Here is a 12,529-nt window from a genome sequence, read left to right as displayed (position 1 = left end):
GATAAATAGACCATGGACTACAACATGGAGTTCAGAGTTCAGAGAGAGATTCATGTACATATGGGAACTTAATAAAAGTAAAGCACCACAAATCAATAGAGAATGGATGGATTATTTAGTAAATGATGTTGAGGAAATTGGCTTACCATACAAAGAAAAAGAAAACTGCATCCTAACTTAATACCATATACAAAATTAAGACTAAATATTAAAAAACTCTAGAAAGCTAATAAAAGTACATACAGGAGATATCTTTGTGTCCCACATGCAGGGAAAGACATAAAGACTTCAAAAGCTCAAATAATGATAGTTAATACTTATTTAGCACAGGAACTCTGATAGAAAGATAGACTATATGAACAGACAATTTACAGAAAAAGCTTTTCAGCTAACAAGCATAGATGAGCTAACAAGCATAGATGAGATGTTTAAACTCAAACTGTTATTATTTAAAGAAATTCATCTAGAAAATGAAATATCAATTATGCCTATTAGAGTGTCAAAAGCTACAAAGCTGGCTCATGTCAAGTCATTAGGAATGATGCATGTCATTAGGAAACAGGAGCTTTCCTGCACTGTTGTAGGGAGTGTAGACTAAAATAGCCATCCCAAAGAGCAATACTCCATAAACCATGTAAACACATACCCGTGACCCAGTCATTCTTCTGGGTATATATATCCCAAAGGTATTGCCTCACTGATTCATAAGTGGACACATACAAGGTATTCTCTGCAGCACCATTCGTGGTGTGGGAGGTTGGGGAATATCTGATGTCCATCTTGGGAGAATGGAGAGGTAAAATGTGATGGGTGAAGAGCATGCAGTGTTTTGCAAGAGTTGGAAGCAAAAGACTAGATGCACATATGACATGGATGGATCTTAAAAACAGTGCTGAGTAGAAAATAGGAGAACAAAGGAGTTATGTAATCCAATACCATTTACATACATTTAAAATATTTCTACTCAAAACTTTTACAAGAACACATTTTTCAAAAACACATATAAATGACGGCACAAATTCAAGACCTCAGAATGGTTGCATGTAGAAGGCGGAAGAAGAGATGAGGGTAGGAGGAAATAAATGAGTAAGTACAGAGAGGGACCTTGTTGGAGATTGACATTGGTGATGTGAGATAAACTGAGCAGTATGGTTAATTCAGACATCTCCTCTGGACCTGGATGGGAATGGTTTGTTCAAATGGGGTGTTTAGTGCCCCGCCTCCTTCCACACAATCAGTTGTCAAAGAAAGGAGAAGATGGACTTCTTCTTTAGGGGGTTTGCTTATTTCAATGAAGCTAGCATTTTAACTGTTTCTAAATAGGGGAGCAGAGAGAAACCCGTTGATTCCCTACTTTGGTGAGGGGGCAAGTGTGGTGTATATAAGAGTAGAAAGCAGTGGACAGTGGTCATTGGACTTCCCAACTTGATAATTAGGTGGATTTGCATGACCCACTATCTATTGTCTCAGGACCCAGGATTTGCCAATCTTTATTAATTTTTATAGGTTCAAAAACTGAAGCTTGTGTTAGAGTAGACTCCCAGAGTTTTTGTGAAAAGCCCCAGAGAGCAGCTCAGCCTGGATGTGGGATAGGACCAGAGCAAAGGCAATAAAGAAAACTTCTCATTACTCATCTCTGGGCACCTCCACAAATGATTGTCTTTGCTTAACCTCAAGGTCAAGACAACCTATTTTATAGTGTTCACTGTCTCTGAGGACAAGCTTTAGTGAGCGTCTTGTTTGCTTCTTATAGTATTAAAAGAGACAATGAAACCTGCCTCTCAGAAGATCATTTCACCAAGTCTCTGTTGCTCTACGGGGACTATTTGTTTCCTCATTTATATTCATGTCTCTGAAAGACAAGTAGACCTTGAATGAAATTTCAGGCAACAGTAAATTATAAATAATGTATCCGTATTTTTTCTCTTCCATACTACTTGTATTTAATTCCCCCCCGAGTCTTGTGCAAACACCAGAGACAAGAGGACAGGAAGCTATTAACATGATGGAAAGAATGAAACGGGTTTATGCTATATGGCAGGAAGGCAACAAGGGAAGATATCTTGATCAAAGAAAGTTTTTGAGGTTTTGTGGGAGTGAGTTCTTTTCTTTTAGTTCTCTCTTTCTTTCTCTTTTATTTTTACAAACATCACAACTCTTTTCCAGACCATTAAGTAGACATCTGCTTGAAATGAATCTCTTATTTTGGCCCACCCAAGGCAAGAGGAGGGTTTGTCAGTGGATGGAGGCCACTTAGGGGCCCAGCTCTAGGCTCTTTTGTTCCGTAAGACAAGGCATAAAAAATGCTTAGAACGATCAGCTGAGATCAGCCCATCCTAAGAATAGGATGCTGCTAAGTGGAAAGCTCAGGTACTGTCAATGAAGTCGGAAAGGATGCTGGTTACTAGAATGAAATTAGCCTCTAAATCCATCAGCCCTGATTTGCCATCATATAGGATGCTCTGGTGTTTTTCAGACCTCTTGCTCAGCAGGAATAATTCATGGGGTTCAGACTGACAGCACTCCAATCTTTCAAGTAAGTGAAAAGATTCTCTGCTCTTCATTTTTTGTTTCCTTCTTTTTCTTTCCCCTTCCCCTTCCCCCTTCTTCTTCTTTTTCCCCTTCTTCTTCCCCTTCTCATCCTCCTTCTTTTCCCTCTTCTCCTTCTCCCTTTCTTCTTTTTTAGGCAAACAGGGGCCCACAGATGGAGCATGCAGGGTGAACTATTTGGCTCCCATGTGTACGTGTCACGGGGGGCTGTCAGTGAGGGTCTTGTTAGGGAGGAAGGGAAAGGATGAGCTGAGATATGCTGAAGGTCAGGGGAGGCAGAATCAGGCTCAAGGCATGGCCACTGTGACCACTCTTCCCAGAGGAAGCCTAATCTTGAGGGATCTGTAGGAGATCTACAGGGATGACAGGAGAGTCCTGGTATGAGTAACACCTGCCCTGTACACTGGAGGCCCTTCTCCTCGTCTCTTCCTCAAGGCATCTAACTCAAGCCACACATCAGGCAAACCCCAATCGTTCCCTTCTTGATAACATCCTGATCCCCACATTTAGGAAGCTGGTACTCTTGTATTCTCTTCCTCCTTCATAAAATTTGTTTTTGGCAGGGGAGTTGGAGGGCGGGTGGTAGAAAAGGTTGGGGAGGGGCATGGCGCAGGCAGTGGACTCACTAATGTTGACACTTGTAAGCTTAGTGTAATTTATTCAGGGAAATTTGCATTTGGGGTGGTAGGAAGAACCTGAAATTAGAAGGACTTTGGGCATCATACTCTGTAGGAGGTACCTCTTTGCCTGTCCCATCCCTGTGATGGATGTTGAAAATCTCCTTCTATAGCTTTGTTTCACCAGAAACCCCTCTTCCATGCTCTACAGCTGGGATTTAACTATTCTACTCAACCAACATTTTGAATGTTATGTCTGCTATCTGTCAGGCTTTGGGCAAGGTACTTTCATATGCCTTACTTCTGTCCACAAACTTTTCATTCTGTAACCAGTCATTTCAGGGGGACCAGCAAGGTGTGGTGCGCATCAGTGACTTAAATTTAAATTTGAGCTTTACAGTAAAACTCTGCAAAGGCTTCCAAACATGGACACATCTTTGCCATGTACCACAATAGTAGTGGCAAGTCCTTCTTTGGTACCCCAAACCTTACATGGAGAGGCTCAGTCAGTAACTACACTCGTTATACAGGAATGTGGGCTCTTCTGTTTTCTCCTTTTTGAGTTGGTGTTGGTCATGCCCCAGGAGCCCAGTGTCAATTGGAGTTTCATAAAAACAAAGAAACAAACACCTAAATACACCCTGATGGTCCCTCTGCACTGTTCACCAAACAAAGCCACTACCCTGGCCTCGTCTACAGATTTCCATGAATTGTTAACCTTCAGCTTATTGGATCTTTCTGAGGCTCCAGCTGGATTTGAGATCCCAGACCCATACTATTACACACCCCTGGGGCAGCTTCATATAAGAGAGGCCAGTGGTGGGCACAGAAGCTGGTATACTTTTATAGTCCAGGTGGATCTGGAGCAAGGCACAGCTGCCAGATATTGCAGAAACCTCAGGCATATTATCATACTACTCACACCTGCTAGCTGTGGCATTACTAGGATGGGAATTGAAAGCTAATACTACACTGAGCAAGCATTGAAACCCATGCATTTTGGGGATGAAATGATTAGTTTAGACCTAATAAATATGCAAATTGGGAGCTCTGTTTATGTTTCTGTCATCTGTGTCCTTTCTATGGGGAAGAAATTCTTAATTCAGTGAAAAGCTCCAATCCATGGGTCTTTGGGTGGTGGCTTGAAAAAGAGGACCATGGAAGACCCTTTAACCTGTGAATATTCAGGGAAGGGCTTGAGCAAGAGAGGGTAGCACCTTGATACTGAGATAAACCACTCTGTGAAAGAGTATGGAGGGTGAGCATAATTGACTTTAGCCCCCAAAAGGGATCAAGTGTCCTTCAAGTTCTACTTGGTAAAGACCCATCTTAGATTCATGTTTGGTTATGTGACCAAGGCTTATTTTTGTTTTTTTTTTTTTAAATAAAAATTGTTTTTCTGATTAATTTGCTCATTCTAGACACTTTGTAAGATATTGAAAATATAAAAAAGGAGGCAAAAAGAGGACTCATTCATAATCTCACTACCCCAAAGAACCACTGGTAACATTTTGGTGTATTTGATCCAGTGTCCTGCTTTGTCATTTAGAACAAGTCTACAGGGAGAGGCACCTAGGTAGGGATGGGGGATCTTCTGTCACCTCCCTCATGATGGGGGTGGGTGGGCTTTGGGGCATGGGCAGGATTCCTGTCATCCTGGTACTCTGAGATGGCAGGTGGACATTCATCTAGGGATAAGGGAAATGCTCACACTTGCCCCACACATATGCATAGCCACACCCCCAGGACTTTGAACTGGGCAGTTCCACAATACAGACTGTAGAGAGGGACGCTGGGAAGTGACAGAAAGGATTGTTAACGGGCACAGTCCCCACAACCAGATCAACTGGAGTCAAATCTTAGTTCTCTTACGTAAGAGCTGTGGGGTCTTGGGTGAGTTGTCTCACCTCTGTGTGGCTCAATTTCTTCATCTGTAAATAGGGATAATAGAACATACTTCATAGGCTGTCATGATGATTGAATTAGGTAGTACATGAAATGCAGTCAGAACAGTGCCTGTTATTAGTTTATTTCATCTTAGACAAATTAAGACACCCTTATCCCTTATGGATATTTCAGGTAATTTCTGCTGATACTTAATTGGAGGAATGCAGGAGGAGCAGCTGGATTTAGTAGTAGAAGACCTTGGTTGTAGTTTGACCCAGCCACTTACTAGCCATGTAAGTCACTTGATTTCCATCCACTCTGTTTCATCATCTGTGAAATGGGAATAATAAGGCCCTCCTCACCAGTTGTTATAGGGACTTAGTTGAGACCATAGGAATGCAAAAGTGCTTTGTATATGGAAGAGAACCCTAAATTTAATATGGAGGGTTTACTCTTGGTACTTTTATTAAGTGATTCTCTGATCACAGGCAGCAGAGGAAGGAAGGAAGGAGGGATGGATGAACTTTGCTGGGAAAACACTTGCAGAAAATCTGAGCAGGAACCTGATGTCTTCACTTGGTGCATTTAGTGGGTCCAGGTGGACCAGGGATTTGTACTGCTGGTTCCTATGGTTGCCTTGGCAGGTAAGAAGTTTCCTGGCAGGGCCTTGGAAGGGGGAGGGAGGAGTGGAGGAAACCCTTATTTTCCTTCACAGGAAGAGGCAATTGATTTTCTTTGGTAGGTTCTTCCCTGATCAAGCCTCAGCAGAAGCTGCGGAAGAGGCAGAAGTCATTCAGGGAAGAAGAAGGCATCACAGGGGTGGTGTCTCTCACCTGTGGTGAAGGTGGCAGAGGTGAGGCTGCTCCGGGAGGTGTCCTGGGCCGCCTGCAGGAGCACTGTGTAGTCTGTGCTCTCAGACAGGCCTTCCAGTCGGATCCACGTGTCCTCTGCATCCACAATAAGCTCCTGTGGAACAAGGGAGGAAGGCAGGTGGAAGGGAGTGACCAGCATGCAATTGAAAGGAGCTGGGAAGGGAAGCCTAGAGCCTGTGGCCAGCTAGGTCAGGATTGCCAAGGCCATTGTGTGTTCTCCATTCCACAATAAGGAGAGAACAGAGCCAATAAGCAGAGAGGACAGCTCCTGTGTGAGATTTAGGCAGCTCCTACCTCACAGATGCACATTGGCATAAAGGTAGGCATGTGAATGATCAAATCCAGTGGTTTTCTGACTGTACAAGATTCCTCAGGACCCAGGGAGGCATTATCCCAGGCCTCCATCCTCCATATCCAACAGACTAGCTCTGCTTAAATCTATTGTGTATATTTGGCTTCTGAATATGATTTCACTTTAAAAAATAAGATTTCATTGTGAACAGAAGTTTGACAACCAGTGCTCTAGAAGTACTGTTTCAACTGATCATCTAACACAGAAATTTGTCATCTCTTTACTGCAGGCTATATAGATGCGGCCTTTATAATGCTTATCAAGAGGCATAAAAGACTGTTGAATTTGGTGTCCTGCTCATGTTTGCTTGGCCCTGCTAGCGAAATTTTTTCCCAAAACTATGTACTTATATAGGCTTGGAAGTTTCCAATGTGCTTTTCATCATCATACTGAAAGCCCCACCACAACCAAGTACAGCTGTAGAGGTAGACACCCCATCATCTAGAGCAGAAACTAAGGCTCAGAGAGGCTTCTTGTTTTGCTTCAACTTGTAAAGAGAGTAATAGCGAAGCCAGGACTAGCACCAAAGTCTCTGGCTTGCGGACTCAGGCTCTTTCTTCAACAGCATGTATGTATCTATCATGGCAAATCCAGTTTGCTCCCTTTGGATTGCTTGATAGAAAAATCTCCTTTACAGAAAAATCTTACCTTGCGGCTTCCATCAGTGGATTTGTAGGTTAAGATGTAGTTTTCAATCTCTGCTCTGGGCGGTTGCCAGGAGATCAGGGCACTTTGTCTGGTGACTTCACTGGCTGTCAGGTTTGCTGGAGGGTCCAGGACTACAAAGAGGAGAAAATGCCAGGAGTGTCTGCCTATCTAGCTCCTCTCTGTTGGATTGCATTCCAGGCACATTATCTCTCTGCCCACCTATGTGGTCTCTGGGCAGCTTACACCCTGTCCCTAGTTCTAGCTTGGACAGGAGCAGAAAGGGTGCTCCTGGGTCAGAAGATAATCAGTCAGTGTCATGATCATTCCTGCAACTATTCCCCCTTTCCCTCACCTGGGCATCTGGGTCTAGGTGTGACATCTTCCAATCTGACCTATGTCTGAAACCATGACCTTGTTAAATCTGCATGTCTGTGAGTTCACTCTTGAGCTTATATCATTCCCACATCTATACCTCTGTCTACTCTCTGGCCATGATTGTACTCAGCAACTGTCTCCCAAATATCAAGCCCTGTAATATGCATCAGATTTTTCTAGGCCAGATGCATGTCTAGTACTGGCCTCTTTGGGCCTGGTTCTACTGCTGTCAGCCAGACCCAGGATGAGAGCAGGAAACAGACAGGTATCTGCGGCCCGAGAGCTGCAGCTCACTTTCACTGGCATTTGGGCAGCAGTCAGCTGAAATACAAACAGCTCATAGCTGCACTGTCCAAAGCCTACAGACTATCATCCAGTGCACCACATGGAGACTGGTAATTTTCAGATCCACAAAAGCATCTAGAGATGCTGGATGTGTAGCCAACCATGTACTCACGGGTAGAGAAGTTGGTGCTGATGGTGCCACTGGTGAGAGGCCCACTGGTGGCATACATATTAATAGTATAGTGGGTGCTAGGAAGCAGGCCAACGAGCTGGAATTCCTCACTGCCACCATCAACCAGGATGGTCTCTCCAGCAACTGAAATCAGATGAACATGGATAAAAATTGAATAAGGCTATTTAACCTAGGAAAGCCATACCAAATCCAAAGGCATTTCGTAAAGATTCAGTATTAGAGAGTTTTGGAAAGAATCTCTTAAAGGTTATTTAATTGAGCATTGTATTCCACATGAGCATCCCCTTGCATTTTGCATCTTAATTGAGAAAAATAGTCCTTATTTGGAGGCCAAATTGTCTTTTCCATGACTTCCACTCAGGCCACTGGGGTTACAAAGAATAAGCTGAATCCTCTGTCTACATGGCTCCTTCCTTCCCGCCATACCTCCTAATCAAGTCCTCTCTCCTCTAGGCTGAGAAAATGTATTCCCAACCACCATTACATGTATGTGGCAATTCTAAAAGTATTGATTGTTTGCACCCATGGGCAGAACTTTGCATTTATTTCTACTGCATTTTGCCTTGTCAATTAAGTTTTGGACCACTGTTTCCGTTTATTGAAATATATTTGAATTTGGATTCTATTGACCACAGTTTAAAAATTTTTTTATTTAAGTACAGTTGAAACACAATGTTGCATTAGCTTCAGGTATATAATATAGTGATTCAGCTTCTCCATATATTATGCTATGCTCACCACAAGCATAGCTACCATCTCTCACTGCACAGTGCTATTACAATATCATTGACTTACACAGTTTTGTTTTATATTCAAATGTGGTCCGCATGTCTTCTCTGTTTTCATTTAGCTGTGAGCAAAACTGCTTATTAGAGCAGGGCCACACCCTTTATGGTGTCTTTAGAATACTCCTGAGTCATTCAGCATTTAAGAAAGTTTACTGGGCACTTCCCCAAACAAGGTAGGGTCTGAGGTTTCAAGTTTCTTGTGGTCTAAAGGCATAGAAGGCATGCAAACAAGTAAAAATTCAAACCAGCTCTTTGAAAGAGCAAACATAATGACTCTATCTTTTGAATATCCTCATTTGCAACATCCTGCCAGCCATCACTGCTTGGCCATATCAAACCATGGCAGTTGCTCAAAAGTCCTCATGTTCTCTCACATCTCTACAAATGCACTCAGGCTGCTCTTAGTCTTAGAATTCCCTTTCTTCTAGTCTCCTTCTCTAACTTTATCTAAGATCTGCTTTCTTTCTTCCTCTCAACACCCTCACCTCCAGTGAGTGATCTATCACATGTGGCTCAAGCTGTTTTGTGATTGCCTATTGTCATGACACTGCTCACATTGGGTTGTAAAATGTACTGGTCTCATCATCACCAGAAGTGAGTTCTGTGAAGAGAAGCACCCATGTTTTGTCTCTGAATCCTTACATCCTTGTTGAGTGTATGGCTCGTGGGAGGACATCCAAAATATTTGTTGAATGAATGGAAGTTAGTTGCTATGATGGAGGCATGTACTTTGTACCTGTGAGCAGGTGGGTCTGACTACCTTAGGGGAATACTGGAAGCTTTGACAGAGGACATGGTGTTGAAACTAAGACTTAGAGGATGGGTTTGTCTAGGCAGACAAGTGGGGAGAGAATCTCCAGGTAGAGGAAACAACACGTGCAAATGAGTAGTGGTTTGGGAAGGCATGGTGAGAGTTAAGAAATGCAGGCCCATGACATGCAAGGAGGGGTGGCAGCAGTTGAAATGGATTGTGCATGCACATAGATGGGTTATGATGTATCTATAGTCATGATATTCATTCCTTGAGGAGAGCTATTTAATCAGCTACCATTCTATGTTACTCCAAATATGATCCATCATGTATTTTTCCATCTAAGTGATAAGTAGGTTTTTCTGATGCCTTGCTGAAATCCAAGTGTGCTAGCAGATTTGCCAATAAAAAAGAAAGATATAAAAAGACTTTGGTAAACTTATTCTTGGTGAACCTGTGCTGGTATCTTTTTCCAATTTATTTAATAGTCTGTTTTGGTTTTTATTTTCCTAAGCTTTAACAATCAGTTTACTTTGCAGCTTACAATATTGGCTTTCTCCGTCATTTTTGAAAATTAAGACATCTGCTTATGTCTTGTCTTTTGGTATCTCTGTTCTCTGGATTCCTGAATATAACCCACAACAATTCTGTGATCACATGTATAATTTAGGCAAGGAAATAACTTTCCTAGTTTTCTAGTATGGTGGGAGTTCCATGAAGTGAAGGAGTAACCACAGCACCTAGAACTTACAAAGTACTCAATAAGTGCTTGTGGAATGACTGAATGGGACTCAGGTTGCCTTGAAAGCCACATATGATGAGTGAATTCTTGTACCTTTCAGATTCAGCTTTCTGAATTCCTATAGCTGATGTAGTTTGCAGAGTTTAGGAACACTTGAGAGCTTTACAGTGAAAGTAAAGCAGGAAAATTTCTAAGCTGTCCCTCAAATTGATAAAATGTCCATTTAAAACAACTTTCATAATAGTCTTCAGCACCTGTCCTCACCATTTCCACCTGCCTGATGCATAGACCTGTAAGACGTTCACCTGCAAAGTGTGTGAGAATAATGACATAGTTCTCCACTTCACCCACTGGGGCCTTCCACTGCAGCAGGGCTTCTGTTGGAGTGATGTTGGTAGCAGTCAGATCCACAGGGTTGTCCATGGCTGAAACAGAGCCAGAGAATAGCAGGTAAAGGTAGGAGATACTGAAGGATGGAAGTGCAGTGAACTATCTCTTATAGTTTCATCCATCATGTACGTCTGCTGCTGTGCCGTACAAAAGAATGAAGTGAGTGGAGACCTTTTTCCTTCCTTCCCTTCTAATCTTATTCTCTTCTCCCTTTCCTCTTTCCTCACTAGTACCCAGTTCTCTCCTGATTGGCCCCAGATCTTCCTTTTAATTCATTCATTAACTTCTTATGTGCAGAGCACTGTCAGGTGCTACAGGGAATCCCAAGGTATGGCTGTTGTGTTTTACACATTTAAACCTAGATGGAGAAACTAAGAACATAGAGGAATTGTTATATTTCTTTCGTTAATGAGATAATTTGCCTCCCAGGCTATTTGAACTTTCATAAATATAAGGAGCATGCCTTGTGGAATGATCTCTGTTAATGAACTTCAGAAAGTATGGTGGGAGTTCCATGAAGTGAAGGAGTAACCACAGCACCTAGAACTTACAAAGTACTCAATAAGTGCTTGTGGAATGACTGAATGGGACTCAGGTTGCCTTGAAAGCCACCTATGATGAGTGAATTCTTGCTTTGCTACTCACAGGCTCCCTTTGTACTGAGTCCTGGGTATCCCTTTTGTGGCCTAGAGAGTCATGGGGATTCTTTCAGGCTAAAGGTCACTAGTGTCTGTTGGGGGGAACAGAGTTTCCTCATCATGGGACCAAGTTCATATTCTTATTTACCCATGATCTATGCCTTTGTTTCTTACTATGCTTCCCTTCTATAAAGTTGGGGTTTATTTTAGAAATGGATGCTATTACAATAGTTTAGGTATCAACTCAACTTAAGTGTCATGTAATTTACTCCTGGGGACCAAGAGATGCTGTTGATCTGGCCCTGTTCTCTAACTGAAGGTTTCTATTGCTTGCCTATGTTACTTATTCGGAAGCAACAACTGTGAAATATTTTTTTAAATTTTAATATCTGAATTGTATACGTAATCTGTGTTTTTAACAAATTCTTCAAATGCAATCATATGAAAAGAGACAAAGAAGAAAAGTCTTGGGAGACTATTTAGCTTGATCTCGCTGAGATTAACTATGAGACCCTGAAGGAGTACTCATTTCCCAAAGTTGTAAAATCATAAACCTCACATTAAAACAACAACAAAAGAAGACATTTCTGTGGGCAATCTGTTTATTGGGAGTTGCCACAATAGCTCTGTCTGAACCTGAAGGAGGGTGGTTTGTGTTGGTACACTGCTGAATATCCGCTTTACAGATACTTGCTGCTTATGACCAAGAACCCAAGGAATGAGGTGTTTTTGACCCAAGTTGCTGCTTTCTTTTACCTTAGGGGGTAGGAGGCTCTTGAAATCCATCTTACAGGCCTCAAAGAGAAAAAGTTTAATATTTTTACCATGAATTTCTAAGACTTTCAGGAAGGTGAGAGGGGGCTTCTTTTGATTCATTGGGCATCACTTTGGGTCAATATTTCTTGATTCCTTAATGGTCACAGATAATTTGATGGAAAGGAAAGATTGGACCAAAAACATGGCTGGATTATGTGTAGTTACAGACCTGGAAGGAGACTAGGGAAGATAAGAATATCCTATGGTGTTTTTTGGAAGAATAATTTTTTTAGGTTCTGAAACGTTCTGAAGGCATGTTTCTTTAGCCATTACTCTACAGATGTTTCTGGGCCTGTGAGAGCATCTACAAAATCGGTGAGGAATTCCAAGTTACTTTTTCCTCATTCAGGAAATGCCATTCTCTGAGGAAATTAAGCAGCCTTAAGAAATTCTGGTGTTCTCCTAAAGAGGCAAGCTGGAAATTTCCGATGTGCTATGGGAATGATAGCTTAACTGGGAGGTTAAGTCTGGGGTCAGAAAACTTTGGCTGTCCCCTCTGGTGCCTTCTATAGAAAATCTTTCCTAGTTCTGCATGGTGGGCTGACTCAGGGGCCAGAGCAAGAGGAGAAATAGAGCTGCTGCAGGAGCCCTGTCCCCATGCCCAATCCAAAGAGCTCATTTTCCA

General features: G+C 42.2%; 1 protein-coding gene across 2 annotated transcripts in view; it reads right to left on the bottom strand.

The window, feature by feature from the left end:
- TNR (tenascin R) overlaps positions 1 to 12,529 on the bottom strand; it is a 79,464-nt gene that overhangs the window by 21,558 nt on the left and 45,377 nt on the right. For both annotated transcript variants that reach the window (XM_028123060.2, XM_028123061.2), the window contains 4 exons: positions 10,366 to 10,485; positions 7,759 to 7,902; positions 6,927 to 7,057; positions 5,888 to 6,020 (listed from right to left, as the gene is read on the bottom strand). In XM_028123060.2, the coding sequence (XP_027978861.2) occupies positions 5,888 to 6,020; positions 6,927 to 7,057; positions 7,759 to 7,902; positions 10,366 to 10,485 (528 nt within the window). The remainder of the gene's footprint in view (positions 1 to 5,887; positions 6,021 to 6,926; positions 7,058 to 7,758; positions 7,903 to 10,365; positions 10,486 to 12,529) is intronic.

Source organism: Eumetopias jubatus, unplaced genomic scaffold (assembly GCF_037043125.1).
Source record: "Eumetopias jubatus isolate StellerSeaLion01/CBP00866 unplaced genomic scaffold, mEumJub1_p1.0 scaffold_12, whole genome shotgun sequence".
NCBI classification, from domain to species: domain Eukaryota; kingdom Metazoa; phylum Chordata; class Mammalia; order Carnivora; family Otariidae; genus Eumetopias; species Eumetopias jubatus.
The sequence above is the reverse complement of the archived record's forward strand: the minus strand, read 5'-3'. Positions and strand labels throughout refer to the sequence as shown.